The sequence below is a fragment of the Lepidochelys olivacea genome (assembly GCF_965140295.1).
Source record: "Lepidochelys olivacea isolate rLepOli2 genome assembly, chromosome: 9".
NCBI lineage: Eukaryota > Metazoa > Chordata > Testudines > Cheloniidae > Lepidochelys > Lepidochelys olivacea.
In genome coordinates, this window is record NC_140419.1 from 24,105,470 (window position 1) to 24,132,108 (window position 26,639).

The window sequence follows — 26,639 nt, forward strand, 5'->3', positions numbered from 1 at the left end:
CACACATTTAATAAATCTTCATAAAAATCAACAGTAGTTTAATACCGCCCCCACAGTAGCCAAGGAAACCATATAATAAATATACAGTTACAGAGGAAATGTAACTCCCTTTGAGAACATGATATTTTTCAGTCAAATGGGTCCCATTTTACCATTGCTTGTGAGTCAAAACACTTTCCTCACATGATTCATACTGTCATTGTTATGTGCTACATTGCTTTGTATGTCATGCACTTCCTAGTAAAAATGGGATGAGCCATTGTGAAAAGATGATGCCTAAACCAAGAAATATACAAATATGCTTTAAAAACCTGATCCAATGTTCACTGAAGATGGTGGAAAGACTCCCAATAAATTCAGTGGACTTAGGATCATGCCCTTATTACTCAATCCAGATCCATGTAACTATCTATGCTCGACCATGGCCATCTTTAAACTACTGCATGTTTCTACAGTGCTTTGAAGCTATGTCACATTACATAAGTGCTAAGTATTATTTATTATTACTAACAGCTTATACTGTCAGCACATCTTCATTATGTTGACAGAGTATTGATTTTTCCTTATTATGAGCAGTAACTCTCCAGAGTTCATGCACCAGTGAAACAGTCACATTCAACTTCTCATCACATACATGCATTACAATGGTAGTGTGTGATCACATAAACTGAATGCATCCGATGAAGTGAGCTGTAGCTCACGAAAGCTTATGCTCAAATAAATTTGTTAGTCTCTAAGATGCCACAAGTACTCTCTTTCTTTTTGCAAATACAGACTAACAAGGCTGCTACTCTGAAATATATGACAACAGTCACTCTGACTTGGATATATATTGATAGACACTTAATAGTCATACAGTAACATGCACATACTGGAATATTGATGCTGCTGTAGCTGACCATACTGCATACTGCTTACTGGATCTTTCACAGTTTTAAGGACCAGATCCTCAGCTGCTGTAAATTGCTGTAGCTACACTGAGGAAAATGGAGCTACATCATTTCACACCAGATGAGGATCTTGTCCCTTATTCCTGTCTTTGTTTCAGCCACTAGTTTTAGTCAGTCTCTTGGGGAAAGCAAGAATTTCTACAAATCCTTAATTTACTGCCTCACTGGAAAGATTCGCAAATTGTTTTAATCAATAAAACATAGCATTAGCAAAAGGAGAAAGTTTTGGTTTTCACCAGTTAAGCATTTCCTTAATTATGAAATGTTGCAGTTATGTATGTAGAAGTTAAGGCAATAGCCCACACTTGTTCCATGTGTGGAACTGAACTCCCCTTGACCTGAGTGGGAGCGCTATGTGAAGATTGTCACAGGTGGAAAATCTTTAATATTACAAAAATGGATTGCATAGTTCAAAATCAAAATCTAATTGCTCTTTTATCACTGCCATATGCAGTATTTGTCTTGGCTCCATTACAAATATATTTGTGATTCATTTTCCCTTTTTATTTTATAGGTGCTAAAAGAATGCATTCCTTTTCTAATTGGTCACTTAAGAGACCCTAACCATAATGACATTATCCTAAATATACTGATAGAAATATCAGGCTATGAACCGGTAACATTGACCAGTTTTCTTCCAATGCTGAAAGAGATTGGTGAGAGTTTTCCAAGCCTCATTGGACAAACTGCAAAGATTTATGGAGCTGTTGGGCACGTTGATGAGGTAAATAACTAATTTTTTTAAAAACATGTTTTCCTCCCTTTGTTTGCTGGGCCCTAAGTAAAAAATGAGAGGCCCCATTCAGTACCTTCTGGACTTGCAACCAAGCCTCCCAATTTGTATACACTCACAATATTACTGCCAAGTACATATAAGACACTATGTCACAAGTGTAACATTAGGGTGAATAGGCAAGCCGATAGCAAAAGAGATCAATCAGGGTGTCGTAATTGCTGGCTGCAGTCATGTCCAGCCATCCGAAGGAATATAGATACAGTACTGAGTCCTGAAGAAGGGAGACATGAATTGGTGTGGAAGTGGACAATCTTCCACAAAAGATTACTGGACGGGGGCAGGGAAAGATAAAGGTCTAAAGAAGAATTAGGACTGTGCATCAGATGCAGTATGTCTCCTTTTCTGTTTATGGGTTCTGGAGTTGTTCTCTTCTTAAGTCATATTTTAAAACTTTTATATAACAACACAAAAAGATCATTATTTAGATAGCAAAGCCAAGTGAGACTGCAATATCTAGTGTTTAAATTAAAGGCAGAGCATTTGGGAGGGCGGGGGGAATCTACAGCCTTTGTATGTTGTTAAATTTAAGAAACAAATAAACAGTCCACAATGTTGTTTTAATAAGGCAGTAAAATACAAACTTATTTGGATAACATAATCTAAATATTTGGCTGTGTGTTCACAGTTAATTGGATATTCTATGCACATGTCCTTAAACTGAAACTGTTCCCTGGGAACGATGGACCAGAGTCTCATCTCAGGAACACCAATGTAAATCTGGAATGACTACATGGACATTATGGAGTTACTCTGGATTTACACTGATGTAGCTGGGATCAGAATCTGGACCAATGGGATTATTACATATAAAAAGTCAATTTGTGGGAACACATTCTGGAAACTCCAACTCTGTACACTGTCTTTTAACTCTGTATAGTAGGAAGGTCCACGAAAGTTTGGATGGGAGGGTTGTATTGTATGGTGTGCTTGCAGAGCTAAAGGAATTCTTTTGTGACCATAATGTGATATAGCACAAGGTACAGTGGCTGCCATCAAATGTCATTCATTAGCTGTAGTTGCCAGCTCATTTCCTTTTTAAAGTACAGACAAAAGTGTCAGTATCTCCAATACTGTTGGGAGGTGTGTGTGTGGAGGGGGGGTAAGAGTTGACTTTTTAATGCTGTGGATTTTAATTCAGTACTTGTCACCTCTCTCCTGGCAGCCTGAGTGAGCATGGATGATTTTTTTTTACAGGGCCCCACTCCTTTGAGTAATCTCGCAGCATGCTGCAAAAGGATCTAGGCTCACAATGCTACTGGGAGGTGCATGGCTGAATTATGACTTTGCATATCATGCTAATAACTTGCACCATTAAGACTACCCATTTTAGTGCTTTACTCACTAATATGAAATCTTGATGTCATTCTAAATGGAGACCACAGTTAGCAAATAGTGAATAAATGACTGCATGTGTAACTAATCTGTATACTACAGAGATAACTATAGTACATAAACCTCTTTCATACATACCCTCTTTGAGGATGGAGACTGAACCCCTGTCCTTCCACTCCTAAATGACAGGTATCTTATTAACAATAGTAGTAGATCCTGTATCTTCTTGGTGGTTCAACCAATAGAGGGTAACATCACTTACACACACAAAGACATTTTGGTCTGTTTTCTGTTTTAAATGCCCTAAATCACTAACTATATCGGGTTTTGTTGAGGAGAGCACTATAGTATGTTCAATCACTTTGTAATATCTCTGTCATAGTCCATCTTTAGATTTATAGTGGAGTGACTGTCAACCCCATATGCTGCACAAGCTCTTCTACTTTGCTGATGTCTGCAAGTACTAAGAAATATAACCCTTGCTGAGATTAACACCGGAAACCTGCAAAGTACTCTCTACTCAGAAGACATGGTGTGTTCTGAGGACACTGAGCCATTAGATAGAAACGTGGCATGTCATAAATTCTAATGAGGTTTTATATTCATTCCTGTGCATATGTGCTTTATATGTCGTTCACAGTTATTAATAGACATTTTCCTTTGATTTCAAATCAATAGCCTGTAAAATTAAAATTGATGTTGTGCTAAATTCAAACAACTTATGCTAAATGATTCAGATTTTTAGATTTGTGACAGAATTTGATTATAGACAGAACCTGCATGGAACATAGTAAATGTAAACATTTTCACAAACATAGGAGTGGTGCCTATGTTACAATAACCTGATTAGTTTATTCCAGTAAGAGATAAATCCTACAGTCTCCTCTCACGTCCTACACAGAGATCACTAAGGCAGAACTCCCACTGAAGTCAACTGGACTTTGTCTGAGTAAGGCTATAGCAACTGACCCTCTTTGTATAGATCAGAAGTAGAATAACTTTGGAATATCAAGAAACAACTTAAATGTTTTGAAATCCTTTATTGAAGTTTATTTTCAAATTGTCCATTAAAATATCAGCATAATGGTATTTTGCTCCTGAGACAACAGCATTCATTTTTCTAAAAATGTAACTCGACATTTAGGTTTCTTTCTTCAGCTAAAAGATCATTGTTTATTTCAGTGATTCATCTTGGGCTTAGGCCCAGTACTGCAGCACCTCCCATAAGTTTTTCTTGCAAGCGGGTTGCAGGGTCGAAAAAGTAAAACATATAAATTATATTAACAGAAACTCATATTTCTGAATAATTTCTATGGTGCAATTGATTCCCTGGGGTCAAATATATGGAAAGACACTAAAGTAACTCCACTATAGTGTGTTCCGTCCCAGGAATTGAAATATAATGTGGACTGTATAGAGCGCATAAATGCAGATGAGTCAGGAAAAGGAACATATGGAAACAGGTTGCACAAACAGAACTTTTGCTATTGTATCACACAGGAGCACCACGTGCAGGTGCGCACACGCACACACACGCAGAGCTTCCTAATGTGACTGCTGCTCCCAGCGTGTTCTTCAGTGACTACCTGATCTAAATAAAAGATGCAGTTAGACTATTCAGCCACTAGACCGCAGGAGACAGAATACAAATGTCCTGCATGCAGGTGCTCTCCACATTCTTACGTTAGGAATTTACCATAAGATTTGCCTTCCTGGATCAGACCTTGGGCCCAGATCCACAAAAGTATTTAGGCTCCTAACTTCCAGCCCTTTGGTTCATCTTGTCCTCTACCTTGCAACCAGTAGAGGCTAATAGTGAATATGTCTGAGGAAGGTGAAAAGAGATATAATAAAGTACTGAAACCATGTGCTCGGCCACCCCCCAAACAAACAAACAAATCAAACACAAACACAAACAAACAAACTTCCTGAACCCATGCAGGTACTTAGGTTATGCCTTGAAACATGACATTTGATTATTGTTATCATTATCTTCATTTGCTTAGCTACAGATGATTCCAGGGTCCTAAATAGTGATATTGACCTACAAAGAATCTCTGGAGTAAATACTCTTTCTCCTACCACCCATCTTCCTTCATCCCAAAATATTTCTTTTGTATCATGAGGCATCATTGTGCCTCTGTGTTCTGCAGATTGTCACACAGCTTACTGACAGACATCAGCACACAGAAGTAATAAATATGTTTGATGAGGAAGGAGCCATAGGCGGAACTAGAAGGGAAGACTGCAAGCTCTGATAAATGATTTGCCATCAAGATGAAGGTGCAGTTCAGCTGGCTTAACCCAACAGAGTCTCTGTTATACTGTACATTGCCTGCCCCTGTGTACTTCAGACAGACTCAAGTTATATCTAGCTATGTTTTGTCCATCACTAGTGTTGCAAAGGATAAATTGATGTGATAAGAACACACCAGGAATGTAGTGAAGTTTATGGGAAAATGCTCCTTCATGCAACTGTTTTGATGGATGGGGAATTGTCATTCCCATAAACTTAGGTTAGGTAGTTGCTTTTATTTAAGGCGAGAGTCTGATGGAGAGGAAGGGGGAAATTGGGCTGTGACCATTTAGATTCTGGTTCAGGGGATGAGTTCAGGGATTGGAGGTGTATTCTGCCTCTACGATCCAGTTGGTTGATAGGGAGATTAAGCATGCGAGGGCTGATAAATCAGTGCAGAATGCAGGGACCCAAAAATCAAGGCTCCATGTAATTGTTTGTACCTTGCTTAAGTGTCAGTATAACCAGCTGTATTTGAAAATCAATTGATGACTTTTTTAGAATGCACGTGGTGGTGATGGGGAGAAGGGCAGCAAGTGGTGTATATACCATCTCTATGAGCATTTCTAGTCTAAGAATGTCACTTTTGTTTAATAATAGACTGAGTGAAATATACTAGCAAAAGTCATTTTTTTTGGTTTGATTTCACTTGTTGCAATAGGGCAAATTCTGTCTTTTGGCTCTTGATTTGCAGTATATAGTGTCACAACAGACAGGCAATAGCTGTCTGCCCACAATGGTGGAAAGAGCACAAGAAGAAATCATGTTTACTATTTCTAATAGAGCTTGGGTCATTTTAAATTAGATCTAATTAAACAAATCTTATGAGAATTAAATCAGACCTCTGTTTCAGCTCAGCAAGCATATCTGCCATTAATGTCAAAAACCCAGGCTAGCAGGGCAGAGTGAGCCAAAATTAGCTTGTTGCTGCCTTTTAGCATGGTTAGGGAACCTAGTAAATTTAACCTTCCCCAGCAATTGATATTGACCAATCCCATGCAGCATTTGTTCATTTCTACAAACAATTCTTAGCAGCTCACATCACACAAAAGCTTTACAATCTCTAACTAATTAAACCTAAAACTAGCAGAGCTGTAATTAGAACTGAGGCATTTGATTCAGGTTCTGTATTTAGTCCATTAGACCATTTTTCTCCCATTTGAGAGCGTCACAGATCCCAGTAGATGTGTATTGCTTTAACCACTTTTCTGAGGCATTCTGCTACAGTCTCTTTGCTGCAGTGGTTCGTAATAACCTCCTTATAAGTGACAACATTTAATCAGTACATTGGCACTTCAGTTGATTTATACCAATACCAAGTATAAGGGATTAATGGTCTAGATGGATTTTACATCTCATACAGAGACTGAAATATTAAACAGTAATAAATCAGTTTACAAAGAAACAATTTGCTGAGTATTTTTCCTATATATTTCATCTGTCATTATATGTAGAGGTATAGCTACCAAACTCTCTTCTGTCTCAGCCTGGGGCATATACCTGTGGTGTATTTCCTCTGAACTTATCTTCTGTTAAGTGTTTAGTAACTGAAGTTATTTCCTGTGTCATATGTCTTGTTTTCTAACTAGCTGTAACATGCTGATTTAGTGTAGTGTTTAGTTACAGTCTGGCTATGTAGCCATAAACATTGAGTATTTGAAGGGATGACATACATTTGACTTGTTTGTCCTTTTCCAGTGACATCTGGCAGACCTTTCACTAGATATTGAAAAACATTTATAGAAGGAACAAGCAAAGGTGAACTTTCCAACACTGTCAAGCAACTCCTTTTCCCTTCTTTTTTTGCTTTTTAAAAAATGTCCTAAGTCAGCATTTCTCAAACTGGGCCCCACTGATCAATTCCTCCTCCTCCCCCTCCCAGTGCCTCCTGCACACTGGGGAACAGATGTTCAGCGGCATGCAGGAGACACTGGGAGGGAGTGGGAGGAGTGGGAATGGGGCGTGCTCATGGGAGAGAAGAGGCAGGGAAGAGGAGGGGCAGGGGTGAGGCTTTGGGGGAAAGGAGAGAATGGGGGCAGGGCCTGGGGCTGAGCGGGGACCTTGGGGGTCTGTGAAAAAAATTAGATCAAAATAGGGGTCTTCGGGTTGGTAAAGTTAGAGAGCCGCTGTCCTAGGTAATGGAAATTGTCTATCCTGATGCAAATGGCCAACTGGGTTAGGAACAGTACAGACAGGAAGAGGAATGTTCTTTGGACCTGGCTGTGTGTCCTGCTTATTTGCCTTTACTTACTGACTCTTCTCTGAACCACATTATTCGATAGGTTCAGGAGACACTGATGTATTTCATATTGTACTCAGGCCAGATGGTGCATTGTTAAGGCTCCCAAACAATTTGCCAGTATCTGCTGCCTGGTTACACACACTTATAACTTTCTGAAACATCCAGCTTCAGTTTTTTTGGCCTGAAATTGTCCATGCTTACAGTCAGACTCTCATTCCTGCTGTGGCTACTTTTCGCTGGGAAGAAGGGCCAGAGTGTCATATGGGGTTCTACACACCCAGCTTCTGGTTAGGGAAGAATTCCTTGGTGCAGGAAGTAAGGAGGATAGCTACAGGCTGTCCTTCAAGGACTCCCCTACAACCACTGGTGTGTCTGGCTTGCAAGCAGCATGTCCAGGGTGGGGTTGGGGGCAGGAGGGGTGTGCTGGAGATGAGGCTGCAGCACAGAGCACTATGGAGATGCGGCACAGCCTACGGAGGTTACTCTAACTTAGACAGGCCCCTGAGTCTGTCTAAATTATGTCTGGGGCCTGCAGTGGGGAGAGTAGCCTAGACTCAGGAGGCTGCAAGGGTGATTTAAAGCTACCTTCACCCTTCACCTCCTGACATGTAAGTTCTGTACTGTACAGAATCTAATCCTTGGTCTTTGCCCAAACGGTGCATTGCATGTTGTTATTGGAAGTTTGAGCATTCCTGAATTCTGGGAGTGGGGGGTAAAATATACAATTACTATTGTTGTTCCTGAAAGTTTTGGTACTGGGCATCAGTACTGGTTAGTCAGTACTGGTGAGTCACAGCATCTCAGTAGTATCATTCTGCCTGGTATAATTTGTGCATGCAACCTAAAATGTGATGTTTAGCTCTGATATTTAAAAAGGAAAAAAAGTGGGCTGGAATGGTATTTTAGTAACAGTGTAATATGTTGCCCTGTAGGGTGGATTGGGGTCTGTATACACGGCCCCTCTTAGGGGGTTAAGCAGGTTTTGAAAGCTTTGGGGAGATATTTTGTGTTGTTCATCGGGGGACCTTTTTTGGTGTCCCATAATAACACGGTGGTCCTCAACTCATACTCCAGTTTTCTTCCCAAGGTTTTGTTAAAATAGTGCATTAGCTCTCTTCAGAGGTTCTGACATTGAGCAGACAGAGGCGGTGGCGCTGTTTTGGTGTCTGCAGAGCCCCTGAAGCTGCCCGACTCTCAGCTGGAGGTAGACTTTTTGAAGAACAAATTCATTTCTTTGAATCCTTCAAAAATTCCACTCATCTATAACCTTTGGATGTTATTTATGACAGTGCAGGAAATCAACTAAAGATAAAATAAGCAGACACACAGCTGGCAACATAAAAGCTGAACAGATGTCAAGTATTTAGAAAATGAATAATTAGTGCACCCAATAAAAATAAAGAAGTAATAACCTCGTGCAAGCATAGCTGTTTAGCCATAAACATTGCAGCAACTGACCAAAGGAAATAGCCTAATTTATTCTGATGGTGGTTTGCAACAGAGATGTATAAGCAATAAAACAACTACTACCCATGCACATATACTGATGACCCCTTCTTATCTTGCAGCTCACCTTGGTGATGCAAATATTGTGTGTCCTGATAGTCATTCTAAATATGTCTCTTTTGTGATTTTTCACCTTTTTTATATAAAATAGCTTGAGTTAGAGCTTTGTTACAGATATGCCATTTGCATAGGTCAGTTAAACTTAGAGGAGAATCAACCACAGAAATACCTTATGAAGAAAATAGGTGAGAACTGGAATAACAAAGGTATTGTTGGCATTTTTCTATTTGTTTACAGTTTATTGGGAGTTTAAGGCAGCTTGCTTAAGGTATTTTTACTATTAATTGTCCTGATCCAAATCCTGAAGTCTTTATTTATTTACTCCTAGTTCCTTCCTCTGGGAGGTTTATTTGAATGAGTGGGCAAGGATTTCAGGATTTGGCCCTTTTTGGGTATAGACTGTAAAGGTAGATAGATAGTACTGTAATGCCTTCTAGCTTCTTGAAGCAACTTCTTGTGCTGTACTAAAATGTATTCAGTACCCAGATAGTTTAGGTAGAACCCCTAAAGAAACGAGATCTTGCTAGAAAAGCCTAATACATCCCCTTAGATTAAAGTCTGTCCTCCTTTCACACACACAGATTCCACTGACTTTAGTGGGAGGCTCATGTATGAATCTGAAGGCAGAACTTGACCCTTAATTGGCAATTTTTCAAAAGTAAAGTATCTCCAGTTTGGGCAGGATAGTCAATCGGACATTTTTAGGAATCCTACAAATGCTGAGTGTTTTGAGCCAATACAGTTTTCAGCTCACCGATGTATCTGGAGTTACTCAGGGTTTCTTTTCTAGTCTCCTGATCCTGCTTGATTCCACACAGCAAATATTTTTAAAATGTTGCCTATCTTGATTTCTTTATTTAAAATCTTCCCCCACAACAGGTAATGTAATACCATAAAATGCAAGAGATGCTTTTGGTAAAGCATATAAATATACAAAATAATCAAGCTTAAAAAGCAATGGTTATTTACATCTAAATACATTTTATGAGGAGTTTTTAATCTAAATTGTGGCAGAGATAATGGCTGCTTTCATGCTGAGTTTTTTCACTGTAGTTTTGCTTTGTATAATAATTATGTATTATATTACTAGCTACAGTTTATTGTTCTACCCCTTTCTGAGCAAACAGCAGCATTTTAGTATTGCTGGAATCATTCCAGCTGGATCAAAATATCATTAAAATGGTGGAAACTTCCATTCCAGTTATGTCTGCTACAAATATTGTTTAGGAAACCAAAAATGTGTGTTAGATGTTAATTGAGCCTTTGTTTATCTCCTGAAGGGAGGAATGTCTTCTAAATAAATTAGTGAATATATACCAAAAAGTTAAGATCTCTCAGACCCATAAAGAAAAGAGAAAAAGGCACTGAGTCAAACCATAGCTTTTCAACAGATAGATTCGCTATAGTTAGCTTTTAATAGATGTTTGAAGAGAAGAAACAACTCATCCTATGTGTAGTCACTGTGCAGTATATGAGATACTGCTCCGTTTGAAATGAGTCCACTAGTTTTTCTTTTATAAATATTTTTCATGCAGTATTTTCATGTCCCAGCTGTATTGGAAATTATTATTTTCTTTCCTTCTTAAATAGCCCAAGAAGAACAGACATGAGAATGTCATTACACTGAAGTACACGCGGAGTATTGTTCTGCTAATTTTTGGGAAACAAAAAAAGAAGTTTTGGATTCTGCTACAATGTTTTTATTTTTATTTACTATAGATCCTGAAAGCAAAATTTTGTCCTGGTTTTATAACAACTTGTAAAGTATGTACTGAATAGACTGTGATTTCAATGGAACTACACCCATTTACACCAACTGAGTGTCTGGTCTTGAGTCTGTTTCATTGGACCTGGCTAGTACTGGTGCAATTTGTGGCTCCTGTGCACTTTTCTCAATACTTGTCCCTCTAATGTTTTGATGAATGTGGAGTTTGAATGTATTACAGTTAATGGAGCAATCCTAACAAAACAGAGAAACCTTGGTACATCTCATGGAGATATACTTTAGAATCTGATATAAATAGACATACACACACACTTTCAGAACTAATACATATATATATATAGGAGATCCTAACACATATCTCTATAAGAACAACATTTATATAGGTAGTTTTTATTACACTTGGAGATATTACCAATTGCAAGGAGGAGATCCCAGAATATCTTTGAGAAAAAAACTATAATATCGGCATTTCCTGAGGAATTATATTAGGATCTGTGACAGTGTCTACTGAATGCCCAAACTCTCACTGGCTTAGTGGAAGCAAGAGCAGGCTCAAGATGATAGCAGTGATTGGTAGAACCCTCATACAGGGTGAGGCTGGTTAGTTTAGACACTGCTAAAGTGTACAAATGCAATAGCCCTGATCAGCTCTGAGCCCAGTAAAACTAGATGGGAGACACTTTAATAATCCTTTAAAAAAACCCAGACATTCACATGGAAAAACTTTAAGGAAATGCATAACTAAAGTGATAATGTTCTGTATGCTGTTAAGCTGCTGGTTGCACTGTACAATCGTTTTAAATGTTGTTCTACAGTTATGCAAATGAACTACCAGCTGTTTAACAGTATATAGGGCTTTTTCACCTAAATTGTGCATTTCCTTAAAGTTATTTACGGGAAGATTTTCTAAGTGAATGTCTATTTTGGCCCTGATTCTCTAAAGCCCTTTACAGCACTCTGGTAATGCAAAGGGGCCTTAAAGTAGGTATAAATCTTCATGCTGCCAGAGGGGCTTTAGTGTAAATGAGAACCAGGCCCATCATGAGAAATAATTCCTGCCCTGAAGATGTTACAGCATAACGAACAACAGGGGGGAGAGGAAATACAGGACAGAAAGGTAAACAGATCTTCCCAAGTTCACACAGCAGACCAGTGGCAGAGTCAATGATAGAGCCCATGTCTCCTGATTCTTATTCCTGTGCCCTACCCACTGGGCCAGGCTGCCACTCTGAAAACAATGTCTTCAGGAGTTTGTCCTTCAAGTCTCTCTCTACAGCTGTAAATTGTAAGTCAGGTGTATTGGTGTCAGGCCAGCATAGATAATATAGAATAAAAGGAACTGTATGTAAAAATAATGTCATCAGTTGATGCAATTGTCCTTTTCTCAGTAATCCAGGAAACAACCACTGCACGTTTCCTTTGTGCTTTTCTCAGTAACATACACACAATCGGCTTTAGTTTTAAACAAATATTAAAGGCATTCCTTTTAAAATGGATTTATCTTCTTTTAATGGATAGGAGAGAGCCAGGATGTGTCTGATCTATTTGGTAAATCAGCTGGCCAACATGGAACACTCGTTTCACCATATTCTTCTGCTGGAGATTAAGGACATCACCGACACCTTCTCAAATATTCTGGGCAACCAGAGCAGAGATATCTACCGTATGAGTAACAGTTTCACTGCCATAGCCAAGCTTCTGATCAGACAACTGGAAAACTACACCACATTAGGAAGCAGGTAAAACTAGTTTCTGTATTAATCTTATATCTGGATAAGTGGAGACATGTGTCACGGTGTGATGAGTGACAGGAGTATACAATTATGCTAAATGTACTCAATTAGTAATGAGCTAATATACAAGTACCTGCAGGGAACTTCAGTAAAGTCAGGATATCAGAGGTCCTCTACCATCACTGTAGGCTGCCACCTCTAAACTTACTTTCAATCAATTTTATATCAAAATCGGATGCCATTCTAGAAGGCCTGCTCTAGTTCAAACAGGACTTAATGCAGAAAGCACTTGGCAAAATTCTATAGCCTATGTTGTGCAGGAGGTCCGACTAGATGATCAGAATGGTCCCTTCTGGCCTTAAAACCTATGAATCTAGGAAGGAGGGATGGTACTAGTATCTATTCTATTTTGCACCCTCCAAAATACACCAATATGATGAGAGAAGGATTGCCACCAGTCAGAAGGGCTGAAAAGCAGTTAAATGGTTAAAGGACTAAATAACAAATTGCAGAGTAGGAGACATCAAGGCCTTTTAAAAGGTGGAATAATTTTGCTAGGGAAGTGCTGGAAGCCCAGTCATCTGAGTCATTTATATTGGGTTGAGCAAAACACTGAAGAATATGAACAATCTGGAGTTGGCAAGGGACTGGAGTAGATTTGGTAGGGCTTTCCCTACTCTACTTTGTGATTCCCTAATCAAACATGAAGAACCAGACAACCATTCAGCAGTAGTGAGGAAGATCAGAAAGTACAGCGGTAGTCTCAGAGAGAGCTGGAAAACATCAGAGGGGAGAGTCAAGGAGGCATCTGGAAGGGTTAAGGGAATCCTGAAGACAAGTGCCAAGATTTTCAAAACAGGAGTCCAAAGACAGACTTCTAACTCCATATATAGGCAGCAGAATAAGTGATCTGATCTTCAAAAGTCCTGAGCACGCGCCAACTCCCAGTGAAGTCTGTGGTTCTACTATAGGCTTAGGACTTTTTAAAATCAGGTCACTTATTCAGGTGCCATGTGGATTTAGGAGTCTAACTTTAGAAGTCCATTTTTGAAAATCCTGGCCAAGGGCATTATCTCTAATGGCAGAGGAATTGCTACAAAGAATTTCACAACATAGGAAGTGTACCACTTTGGAAGGAGTTATAGCTGGCAGTGATAAGGGAAATGTGGTGGCATTTAAGGGAGGAGGTAAAGAAAATTATTTTTAGGACCATTGCAGAAATATCAAATAATGATTCTGCTCATACACTTACACATTGCTCAGTGTATGGGGCACTCCTGTTTTCTAAGACTTTTGTCCCTTCTCCTATCAGAAGTAACTTAATACACAGATTTTCAAGTATTTATTTTAACTTTTAGTATCTCACGAGGAGGCTTCACCATACCTTCCTCCAGATAACATGTGTATTAGCTCAGTTGACAGGAGGCATTGCTCAGATTTTCTAATGTGGAGTGAAAATAATCCCTGTGACTTTCATTTGAGAGCTTGAAAAGCCTTTGCTTGAAATAAAATAAACAATATGGACCTAACTTCAGTGGAATTACCCCAGACTTGAATTTGTCACTGTGCTTCTAAGTATGTGACTAGCTTCTCATGTGGGGACATCAACAGAAGAGAAAGACATAAGGTTTGTATCAACATACATGAACTGGCCACTGGATTATTTCATTTCAAGAGCCTTGCAGGTGTACAGAATGTTTGACAAACACGTAATATAATAAACAATATCCCTACTCATAGAAGCTTACAATCTAACTCAGCCAAATACAATGTGCAGCTTACAAGATCAAATGCAGAAATAGGGATGGACAGCACCAAAGCACAGATCAGTGTTGAAAGGTGAAAGTGTGTTTTAGGTGTGATTTGTGGGAGATTTGTAGCTAATCATATTACTTAGTGCACTGCTGGAAAGTGTTTGGATACCAAGGTGCTGGGCTCAGTATAATAATCTGAATAGAATAGCAAGAGGTTGCTTGGCACCTGAGAAGAGAGGGGTTATTCCAGATTTCAGGAGCTATGTGGAAGTGGTATGGTATTAGGGTGACCAGACAGCAAGTGTGAAAAATCGGGATGGTGGTGGGAGGTAATTGGAGCCTATATAAGAAAAAGCCCCAAATATCAGGACTGTCCCGATAAAATTGGGACATCTGGTCACCCAATATTGTATCCAAGTCTGGGAGAAGAGACTAAGGGAGAAGGTTGAGAAGGACCTAGAAAATGTAGTTACACTGATTGGGTGCTGTAACTGGATAATGCAAAAGTTTAAAAAACTCTTCTTCCTGAGAAACTAAGTTAACATTACCTGTAGCTGGATTTTTGGCGTGTAACTGCCTTGGACGTGTCTACTGAAGTTTGCACTCTGAATATAGTGCCCCAGGTCATAGTATCTCATACTAAAATGATCATCTCAGGAAACATCTCAGGGTATGATAGAGGTCTATAAAATCATGACTGGTGTGGAGAAAGTGAATAAGGAAGTGTTATTTACTCCTTCACATAACACAAGACCCAGGACTCACCCAGTGAAATTAACAGGCCGCAGGTTTAAAACAAAGAAATGAAGTAGTTCTTCCCACAACATACAGTCAACCTGTGGAACTCATTGCCAGGGGACACTGTGAAGGCCAAAACTATAACAGGGTTCAAAAAAGAATTAGATAAGTTCATGAAGGATAGGTCCATCAATAGCTAATAGCCAAGATGGTCAGGGATGCAACCCCATGCTCTGGTTGTCCCTAACCACTGACTGCCAGAAGCTGGGAGTGGACAACAGGAGATGTATCACTCAATAACTGCCCTGTTCTGTTCATTCCTTCTCAAGCACCTGGTATTTGCCATTGTCAGAAGACAGGATATAGGGCTAGATGGATCATTGGTCTGACCCAGTGTGACCATTCTTATGTTCTTTTACTTTCGCTAGGAGTATATTTTACATAATTTGATGCATCCAGCAATTTTTTTAAATGGCCCAGTGATTAGCTCTGCACAGTTGTTGGATTGTTTTACAAGATTTGATATGTCCAGCTTTTAAAACAAAAAACAATAAACCAGCTAAACACCTTCTGTTCAGTTGTTGCTCACAGACTGAGAGCAGAGCTCCCCATTTCGTATACTTTGAAGAAAGGGACACTAGGAAGGATTTAATGCACAAAACATGACCTACCGTACTGTCCCTCACCTTTCCATCATAGAGAAATCAAAAACAGCTACTGCTATTTCTGTGGGTCACACAAAAAGGTGCTTTGTTTTCTCTAGGCAAAGCAGTTACCAGAAGTAACTCCATTCCCAGAGCTTGGCTGAAATCAGTCATGGAGGCTGATGCGTGCTGAGGCTGGTTGGATGAAAGGGCTGAACTGTGACTCTTTGGCCTTAGCTTGCAGGTGCATCACCATGAGTGCTGAGGGAGCACAGGCCAGGATCCAGGCTTTGCAAGCAGGCAACCTGTGCTCTTCCAGTGCCATCTTAGCGTCACTGGGGAGGGGGTGGGGGGACTCCATGACCCTTCCCTCATTCCTCCTCACCCTTTCTTAGGTAGACTAGCTAACAAGATCACCTGATTAATAAATACATCTCTACTGATGTTAGCCCTTGCCTCACAGCCCTTGATTCAGAGAGCACGTGATGGGATCAACCCCTGAACCATATGAAGAGCTGATGTAAAGAACACCACAAAGGAAGACATTTGCAGTGGACACCAACAAGTTTGATCTGTCCTACAAAACCTAGAAACTATGCTACATGTTCATGAATGCCTTCTATTGGCACCTTAGCTAGTAACTCTTCACATCTGTACAGACATAGAGTTCTCTCATAACATCTCCCATCTTATCATGGCATCTGAGGGACAAAATGAGGCCCTCGCAGGGCTAGTCACAATCTAGCCCTTTTGGTCTAAGATGATAAACAAAAGCACTCATGTAGCTCAAAAGTGTGTCTCTTTCACCAACAGAAGTTGGTCCAGTAAAAGATATTAGTTCCCTATGACCTTTTGGGGTGCAATCCACACCAGAGAAGGTCTGTGTCACCCCTGCCCTGAACCTTGGGTGCCTTACAATGTCTTGCTGCTGTAGCTCCCACCTGGGCTGCTCACAAACAGCCTTCCACCATGCACATCACACTCTGAGTGTCTGTGTACAGCTGCAGCCTGCCAACATGCTCCAATCACACTCTGGCTTCTACCAGCCTGGGTTACCACAAACCCAACACACTCCCAGACCTGGATTTTCCCTCCAGAAATGTGTATTCTGTATTACACTGTCCAACCCTCTCCTGGACAGTTCAGATAACAAAGGTCCATTGTCCCTGTAAGAGAATAATATACAACAACTTGCCTTCTTAAATGGAGTTACTCACACAATTCACGACACTGGATTAATTTTGATTAAGAACAAAAAAAGGTGTATTTAACTACAAAAAATAGGTTTTAAGTGAGTACAAGTATTAAGGCATTAAAATCAGAAATGGTTACAAGAAAAATAATGATAAAATGCTTTCTACTGCTAAAACTTTACAAACTATGCTTGGTTTAAGGTAAAATTCTTACCATATGCTTCCATCAGCATTGCTGACCAATCTTCCGGTCAGGTTCCCTCCCAAAGTTAAAGAACTGGATTTTTTTGTCTTCTTGTGTTTAAATGTAGCTACAATAACACTGCAAAAAGCACTAGGGGGCAGACCTGACTCCGGGGAGGTCTCAATCCTCCAGAACACTGGGGGAGCTGCCTCAGCAGGTTCTGAAGTCTGTGGTCTGGGTCCTGTCAACCTCATGTGCAATCCTCAAAACCTGCTCACCACCCCTCCTGATCTTAAAGGATCTCACTCCTGACATCTAGGGGTGAAATCCTGCCTCCACTGAAATCAATGGGGCATTTTGCCAGTGACTTCAATGGAGCCAGGATTTCATCTCTAGATCCTAAGTCTGTTCTTTGGGTCCCCCAAACCTAGAACACAGTAACGAATAACCATCAGTGGTCTATTTCTTCATGACCTGCTGGCTGGAATCCTCCAGGGACAGGGCAGGGTGAATGTGGCACAGACCCTTTAAAGCCAGCCAGTCTCTGAAGCCAGTTGGCCTTATTTTCACTATGCTCTGGTTCTGGGAGCTCAGAGTGAAGCTTTTGCAGCCAGCTGACTTTGGAGAACCTGGAGTAGGGCCTGTGAAGCCTGCTGGTTAGCTCTGTAGAAGTTGCTTGTAGCTTCTTATTGATCCACTGGGGTTGGGGAACCCGGAACACTGTGAAGAGGGACAGTGCAAGTCCAGGAGACAGGGCCAGATTAAGGTAAGCCAGGGCCAGAGGCACAGACATGGCACGGGGCTCTGTGTTTTAGCCCTGCCCTCTTTTGAAGATGTGGTGGCATGGGAGCTCTCTTCTCTCCAAACAGACTGAGATAGTGATGTGGGCCCCCTCACCCCTGCTCCCCACACACACACCAGGAGTGGCAGCAGAAGTTCATTCTTTTCCCTGAGGAGATGGTGGTGGCAACAAGGGGTTCTTCTAGCATTTACCCCAGCAGTTTAGCTATATCTGCTTGGGTTTTGGGACCCCTTGCCTTCCTACCTCATAGGCCCTCTGCTTGCGTGGTGTTGTCAGGGTACCCCAGAGTAGTGGGTCTTAGAGTAAATGTCCCATTGAGATGCCTGGGGCAGTTCACACCTCTTAGAGCTATTGTTTCAGACTGAGACAGACATCACTGTATTGGTGACACCTGAGTTACATTTTCAAGCTGTCCTTAGTGACCATGAAGACTACATTAAAAAAATAAATAAAAAAGAAAGCTGAGAGTCTGATGTACTCACATGACTCCAGGAGCTGGGGCTGCCTTAATCTGTCCCTGCCAAGGGATGTAACCAAGCTTCATTTAACCAAAAGTTCTCTTTAAAAGTAAGGTGGTATGTTTTATCAACTGAGTTTAGTCCAAAAGATAAACAGAAAAGCCTACAGGAACAGTTACTGAAATTGCCCCTTTCCCCACAAGTTAGTAGCTGCCAAATGGACAAAATAAATAGGGAGAAAGTATTTTCAAATGTCTAAATAAGTTTTTCTAACCCTCCATCACCAGCACCACGAACCTCTTTCTAATGCACCTCGTAACAAAGTACTTTGACTGTTCCAGTATTTGTCCCACTGAGGATAGTTCAAATGATATTTAGTGTAGTTTACAGCGAAGGTACCCTAGTTGCCATTTTTACTGAGAGCTGTATAAATACCATTATGTGGAATGTGATAGGTCAAGAGGACAGAAAGGGAAACTACTTCTATGATAAAATTCAACACAGATGTCATCAAGCTCATAAATGTGAGGAATGGCCTCGGAGGCATGATAATGAGTGGAAGCCAAAATGCTGGGGTCATTCAAGAAACAATTAATTGGCATTCTGGAGAGAGTTAAATAGTAAAAAAGAGAGGAGCCCCATGGAACTGAATCATTTTTAAGGAAAGCTGTGAGAAATTTATGCAACTCACCTGGTGATAAAGTGCTTGGTCAAAAAATAGATCTGAGGCCCAGATCTGTAAAGGTATTTAGGGGTTGCTGCTGTGCTCAGTATTGCAATGCCTAACTGATTGAGGATCCTAAAGCTCATTTTCAAAAGCGATTTATGCATTTAGGAGCCTAAATCTCATGGACATTGATGGGATAGAGGCTCCTAAGTGCCTAAATCGCTTTTGAAAATGGGTTTTAGGATCCTCAGGCATTGCAGTGCTGAGTTCAGCAACACCTAAACACCTTTAAAAGTCTTGGCGCTCGCTCTTGCAAAGAGTTTATTAAAGTCACTGGAGAATATAACTGGGAATAGAAAATAAGTCCATGTGAAATAACATGCATGTGTTGGAAAGTAGTCCAAGAGTAACTAAAGGGGAATAATAACGTCAGTTGTCATTTGTATTGTGGGAATTATAATGAAGCAGTAGAAGGAGGGGAGGCTTCACAAACCATCTGATAGAAGAGTTTAATAATTATTGATCTAGATCATGTTTGTTCACTTGATAAATTAGTAATACCAGGAAGGCTCAAAAGGTATTCCACCCACTGAAATGTTATGATATCCCTACGCTACTCCATGTCTGGTGCAATTGGTTGAAAAGCAGAAGACATTTTTCATTAAAATGTCAATGAAATATTTTTCAATCTTTTCCCACAAAATTCTAAACTGAAAGAACGCACTTTGCTGAGTGGAAGAAACCCCTGGGGAGAGTGAGAGACATATATTGCTTTTCTAATATTTGGTTGTGTATGTGTGTTTGACTCTCACCAGAGCATATAGAAAATTGAAAAAACAAAGTTTTAACATTTCAAAAGTGACCACGTGGACTCAGGGCCAAATATTATGTTACACCAATGCAAACCCAGGGCAAATCACGAAGTTGCCATAGGGCTTCAGTGGAGTTGTTCAGGATTTAATTCTTTTCGATATAGGGCAGAATTTGGCCTTCAGTCCACAATGTAGAGAATAAATAATGATAAAGGAATAGGATAATAATAAATAAAGGAATAAAAGGATAATAAACCATCAGGCTGCACTGTGTAAAGGCTCAGCAAGGGCCTCATGTTAGAATAAAAGAGCTTCTATTTCTGAAAGTATGTAAACATCTAGCTCCTTGACTGAATGCACACTGAATCACAATTAGCTGTCCCAGGGCTTGGTGCACTTTCCATTGAAGTCCCCTTGACTTCACTGGGCTGTGGATCAGGCCGTAAATGTTGCCATATGCACCTGCAGTTCTTTGTGCTATGCCTTACACAATTATAGGTGCCAAATTAGAGGCTGAGTTGACATACCTTTAAAAATATAGGTATAAGAGGTCATAGAATAAAACAAAGATCTTAATCGAATGCAGAACTTTAAAAAACTTACACTATTCCCTGGTTTTATATTTCAGAGGCTTAGCCAAGGACAACATCAGATAGATGAGGAGCAAGAAGAAAAGTAGACCAAAAGTTAGGAACAAAGTTAAACGGTGTAACTCCACTGCCTTCATTGGATTTAGCACTGATTTGTACTAGTGTAAGTGAGATCAGAATCAGGCCCTGAATGTGGAAATATACCCAGTAGCTCCAGAGCTACTGTAACTACTTAATTGCAGAAAGTTTTTCTTAAACAAGAGTAACAATTCAGAGTATTTGTGCTATGAAAGAACAATAGACTTTTTATCTGTGTGCATGAATAATAACCCATTCCTTTTAGAATCATGTTTCCATAAGGAAAAACGGATTTCTTCTAAGTAACTGTTGGCTTGGAATCATTTGACATGGGGTATTTTGCATGCATTTCGTGGAGAGTATCATTAAAATCATGTGATGGTCTATTAGCATTGCCACCTACTATCACAAAGAGGCATGTCATTCACCCCCAGAGATAACTTTTAAAAGTGAATGTAGAATGTTCATGTGTGCTGATCCAACTTAGAAGTCTGTCATGGTCAATTTAAAAAAGAAAATACAGAATATAATGAAGCTTCCCAACCACCATTCCTCGGAACAACAAAGTAAGCATGCAAGCCAGACTGCTCTTTGTTGTTTATTTTTATATAGTGGCTGGATGAAATTATTTCTTCTTTTTATAGGAGAAGAAAAGTCTGGCATATGGTGTCATTTACAATTCATATGCCTTTCATTTTCTCTTCCATTTATCCATCTTTAAAGCAATGTTTGTTATGGTGTAAAGGATTGTAGCTGTATTTAAGAAATTCATATGATGATATGGTACAGTAGGGTGACATTGCTATCTGCTTTGGAAACAATATGGGTCATGAAGTTTGACTGGATAAAGCTCATGTTCTAGTGACAGTAAAGTTTGATTCTAATAATTCTCCCTTAGCAAGACATGCAGCAGCACTTATAGCAGGGCATCTCCATTGCTCACACACAGCTTGTTCATAATGATTTGAGAAATCATTAACAGATTGTGCCTGCCCACTCACAGAATGTCTTTACTTTAGCTACCTCTAAGGTGGAAAGTGATAGTAAGGTGACACTGTATTTTTGAAGCTTTTAAGGCTGTAGACCCTGACTCTATTCAATATCTTTGAACATTGCTCTGATACTTACCTATGCTTACATTCGACCTGTCTTTTAGAGATTCTACCATTGCTTCTTAGTTCAGGAGGTGATTATGTCTTTGCTTGGGGAGCCTTGGTAGTAAAACTTGATCCTCCCATATGACTGCAGCGGGAGCAGAGGTAGGCCAGCATGGCACGCTTTTGAAAATCCCACCCTTCGTGTGTTTTTAGAAAGGTATTTGGATTGTGCTGCATCACATTCTCAGCAGCTGGTGGGGGGGAGTGTGTATAGAAATACAAATATTGTTCTTATGATCATCTGGTTACCTGTATAATATTTTGATACCTCATCATAGAGAGTTGAAAAGTAATTCAGTAATAAGGAATATGGTGCCACCAAAATCTTCCTGCAAACATGTTCTATATACTTCCTTGGATATTTCTACATCTCTTGTCTCCTGAAAACAGTCTGGGCCAAATTCAGCTCTGGGGTAAGTGGGGCCAACTCCAGCAGTGTCAGTAATGTATTCAATCATTTTGCCAAGATTTTACACAATTGTTAATTTTATTGTTGTTTGACTGGAGGAGCCAAGAGAACAGCTTGCCTGTCTTTCAGCCATGCACAGTATGTAGTCTCAGTGAAGTATTTCATGTTGGTTACATCTTTTCTGCGTGTTAAGAATGGCTTCATGTCAAAAGGTGACATTGTTACTGCAGTGAGCCTGGGCTTACATAAGAGAGATAATGAGGCCTGCCCCCCAAGGATATCCCAAGAGATGAGTATTTTGTTTTGTCCATTAAGAATGGAACCAGCTATCCTGAAAGTCCCAGGAGCCTGGTATTGGCGGGCTAGTTGAGTTTGAGCCAAGCTGTTGATTTGTGGACTTCTGAGTTATAATGAACCATATTTTTAACAAAGTCACTGTTGGTTTACATCTGACAAATGGAACCAAATGTATCCATGAAAGAAACACTATGATAACATTTCCTTTGAGAGCATGATCCAATGTCCATTCAAGTCAATGGAAAGACTCCCATTGAGTTCAGTGGCCTTTGGATTACATCCCAAGTGGGGAGGGGTGAAAACAAACCAAGCTCAGTTTACTCAGAGTCTGGTCTTATTTCAGAATTCTGTAGAGCCTTGTTCATTCACATTCCTCTAATCCACAAACCTGATTGCTCCATCAAATACCCCACTCCAAAATCCCAATGAACAGGAGTTTGCTATATATAATTTTATTAGAACATAGTTGACATGGTAATGGGCATACCATTGATACATAGAGAGATAACAATAGGTGAGATTAAGTCTTGTTCTACATCTCTGCAAAGATTTTATAGCCAAATCTGTAGTAAGGTTCCTTATTACTAAGACTTCATTACTTTTACAAAATGGTCTCCAGAATATTTATTACTATATCAGGACCTATTGCCTACATCAAAACAAATGAAAAATTAAACTTTGTGATTCAGTATCCTTGGTTGCTTCTGTTAAATATGTTTGTTTTCATAAGCAATAATTTGCAATATTTGGAAATTCTCAATAGGCCTTCCAGTCTTGAATATGAATTAGCTAGATTCTGCTATATTTGGCAACATTGCATTTTAATTCTCATCCTTGACATTCCAGACACCTAGCTATTTTGCATTTAATAATTTATCCACTTGGACACTCATTTTTAAAAAAAGAAAAAGAGATCATTAAAAAAATTCAAATTATGATATAATGTTTAAATGTGTGAATAAAGTTAAAAATACTCACACTCCACTCTTTAACCCTGTGATAGGGTTCTGATATTAAGAAATCTTTAAATATTACACATAAGAGGCTAAAGTATGGCATAGGTATGTTTTGAGCTTGTAAAATGTGGTAACTCATCCCTCTATGAATTACTGTACATACTACCCCCATAGTTTTGTTGTCTCATTCCCCCCCTTACACTCTCTCTCTAGGACCGCTATGACCCCCCCCATTAGGTTTTGGGGAAAAAACTGCAGAGATGAGCCAGCCACAGACTCCAGCTGGTAGGAACAGGAGCAGTCAAGGAAGGGACTACCGGGCATTCAGGGAACTTCCTATAGTGTTGACTGGACTTTCTTCATCCTGTGCTGATAGGCTGTTTGCGCCAATCCACCCCTTCCCTCACAGTCTTTTTACCTCTGCTTCACTGCACACCTGTCTCTCTTACCCTCTTCTTCCCTGCCCTGTCCCCTTCACCTCCCTTTCCAGCTTATCCCCACCTAAGAATGAACACAAACACACACACACACACACACACAGAACTATGGAACTAACATACCACTTGCTGCTATCACACAGTTCGCTTTGCTCGTGTGGTCTACCTCTTCCCCCACCCTATGTCTGTCTGGTCTATTCAGATTGTAAGATCTTCAGGGCAAGGACTATCTACTACTCCGGGTTTGTGCAGACCCAGCACAATCGGCCCCCATTCTTGGCTGGCCATTAGGCACTGTTGGAGTAAACATGATTGATTCTAATAAATTCAGTTTCCTCGCTGCTGCATAAAAACAAAGCTCAAAATGTTCAAACTACAGTGGCTGTAGGTAGGCGCCTAATTCCATATTTTGGCTTTTGTAAAAAATGGCCTGATATTCAGAGGTTCTGTGCGCCCTTGGCAATGAGAGTTGCAGGTGAACAGTATCTTTGAAGATCAGGCCCCTTCTTTTAGGGGCTTCAGTATGGATCTAAGTGCCTAGCACTGAGGTTTGAAAATTTTGGTCTAAGAAATCAGACTTTAGGCAAGTATCTCCTGTTTGGATGAATGAAATCCTTCCCCACAACTGCTGGAAGGGCTGCAGAGCTGCAATATCACCTGTCCACTGCTGCTACACTAGCCTATGAGCTGGAATAACAGCTGCAGCTCCTCTGTGACACCCATTGGTAGGGGGTTAGAAAGTGGATCCATTTAGGATTGGATACCATGACCTGCTTTCAACGGGCTCCCTCCATGCCAGGGCAATTTGGCAGGTGCAGATTATTCTACCGTTAGCTACCCCTATGTAACTCCACTGAAATCAACTGCAGACAGAATTCATCACTAATGATACGACAGTGTCATCATTGAGACAATCATTTTCATCAGTGCTGTGAAATCAATGAGGTTCACAGGTGTGTTTGAGGGCAGAATTAGGTCCTATATTTTTAAGAGTGATAACTTCCTGTTAACTGGTGCTTTAAATCCAAATTTATTATTGCACTTGAGTTTACCAAACTCTGTGCTTGAAAATTTTAATGATGAGGTAAATTTCTAACCATTTTGTTCTATTAAATAGAAACTTGAGCTGCACAGAGTTCTAAATAAGCCCATGTTAAGTATTCTGGGGTTTCTTGTGCTGAACGTGAGTCAGATTACTTAAAACTTCCTCTTAGTCAGTTTCTTCCCAAGTGCCGAGTTTTGAAATAGGCTTTTCTTACTCAGAATACAATTATTCAGGAGAAAGTACATGTACAATTTTGTAAAACCACAAACATTCACAGATTCCACTGTGAGCTCTACTGTTGGTTTATAAGTATGCTATAATAAATGGTTGTTTAATAGCTTTGTAGGACTGGCCTAAATTCAAATGAAAAACGTTTCCCTGAGAGGTTTGCTGGTGGGAATGTGGTTGAGGCCATATCAAGAGGAAGCGTTGTTTTTACCTTTGCAGATATATTGTATGCTATTTCTAATCCAGTGTTGTCATAGATATTTAATGTTTCTAATCCTTTTGACATAGATATTGAGCTGAAAGCTGTTTCTGAAAATGATTAATCAAGTTCTAAGAAGTTCACTACTGACACACAATTATTTTACCAGATACAGTATGTGGTTCAAAGTAAGAGAGACACTGTCAATGTCATCTTGGGCAAAGCATGACCGTGTTAAACCCCTGATTTTTTCTTCTTAAGGACAGAAAATGACGCTGAAGCAGAATCTCCTGTACAGCTGGATGATTTAAAATCTGTTATGAATGGAAATGAAGAGGATGAAAAGCTTCAAGTTAAAATACAGGCTTTTGAAGAAAAAATAAATGTTGACAACAGTACTCCTGGCTCTGTGCGTAGATATAGTTTAGGCCAGGTTTCTAAAGAAGAAAGGAAGGATATGAGATTTAACAGGTATGATTATGTAAAATGCATGAGTGGCTTTCATGCATATCAGTCTTTCAATAAAGCTTTATCCAAATATTAAGGGAATAGTTCAATTATAGTATACCTGTGGGCACCATGAGTCTAATTCTAACCAGATCTCTTGTCAGGGTGTCTCAGAGCTGGGTAAGATCTTTCTAACTACGTATTTAACCTGGCCTAACATGACAAGAGAGAAGGAAGAGGAACATATTTGTTTACAGAACACTCTAGAACAGTGGTTCTCCACCAGGGGTATGCATACCCTGAGGGTATGCAGAGGTATTCCAGGGGGTACATCAACTCATCTAGATATTTGTCTAGTTTTACAAAAGGCTACATGAAAAGACTAGCAAATTCAGTACAAACTAACATTTCATACAGACAATGACTTGTTTATACTGCTCTATGCCCTGGTCTACACTAGGACTTTAGGTCGAATTTAGCAGCGTTAAATCGATGTAAACCTGCACCCGTCCACACGATGAAGCCCTTTATTTTGACTTAAAGGGCTCTTAAAATCCATTTCCTTACTCCACCCCTGACAAGTGGATTAGTGCTTAAATCAGCCTTGCCGGGTCGAATTTGGGGTACTGTGGACACAATTCGACGGTATTGGCCTGCGGGAGCTATCCAGAGTGCTCCATTGTGACCGCTCTGGACAGCACTCTCAACTCAGATGCACTGGCCAGGTAGACAGGAAAAGAACTGCGAACTTTTGAATCTCATTTCCTGTTTGGCCAGCGTGGCAAGCTGCAGGTGACCATGCAGAGCTCATCAGCAGAGGTGATCATGATGGAGTCCCAGAATTGCAAAAGAGCTCCATCATGGACCAAACGGGAGGTACGGGATCTGACCGCTGTATGAGGA

At 40.0% G+C, this 26,639-nt stretch overlaps 1 protein-coding gene across 7 annotated transcripts in view; it reads left to right on the plus strand.

Annotated features, from left to right (window-relative positions):
- VEPH1 (ventricular zone expressed PH domain containing 1) overlaps positions 1–26,639 on the plus strand; it is a 177,712-nt gene that overhangs the window by 48,033 nt on the left and 103,040 nt on the right. For 6 of the 7 annotated variants that reach the window (XM_084638166.1, XM_084638164.1, XM_084638162.1 and 3 more), the window contains 3 exons: positions 1,465–1,674; positions 12,427–12,647; positions 25,551–25,760. In XM_084638166.1, the coding sequence (XP_084494292.1) occupies positions 1,465–1,674; positions 12,427–12,647; positions 25,551–25,760 (641 nt within the window). The remainder of the gene's footprint in view (positions 1–1,464; positions 1,675–12,426; positions 12,648–25,550; positions 25,761–26,639) is intronic. The other variant, XM_084638167.1, reaches the window with a different exon arrangement.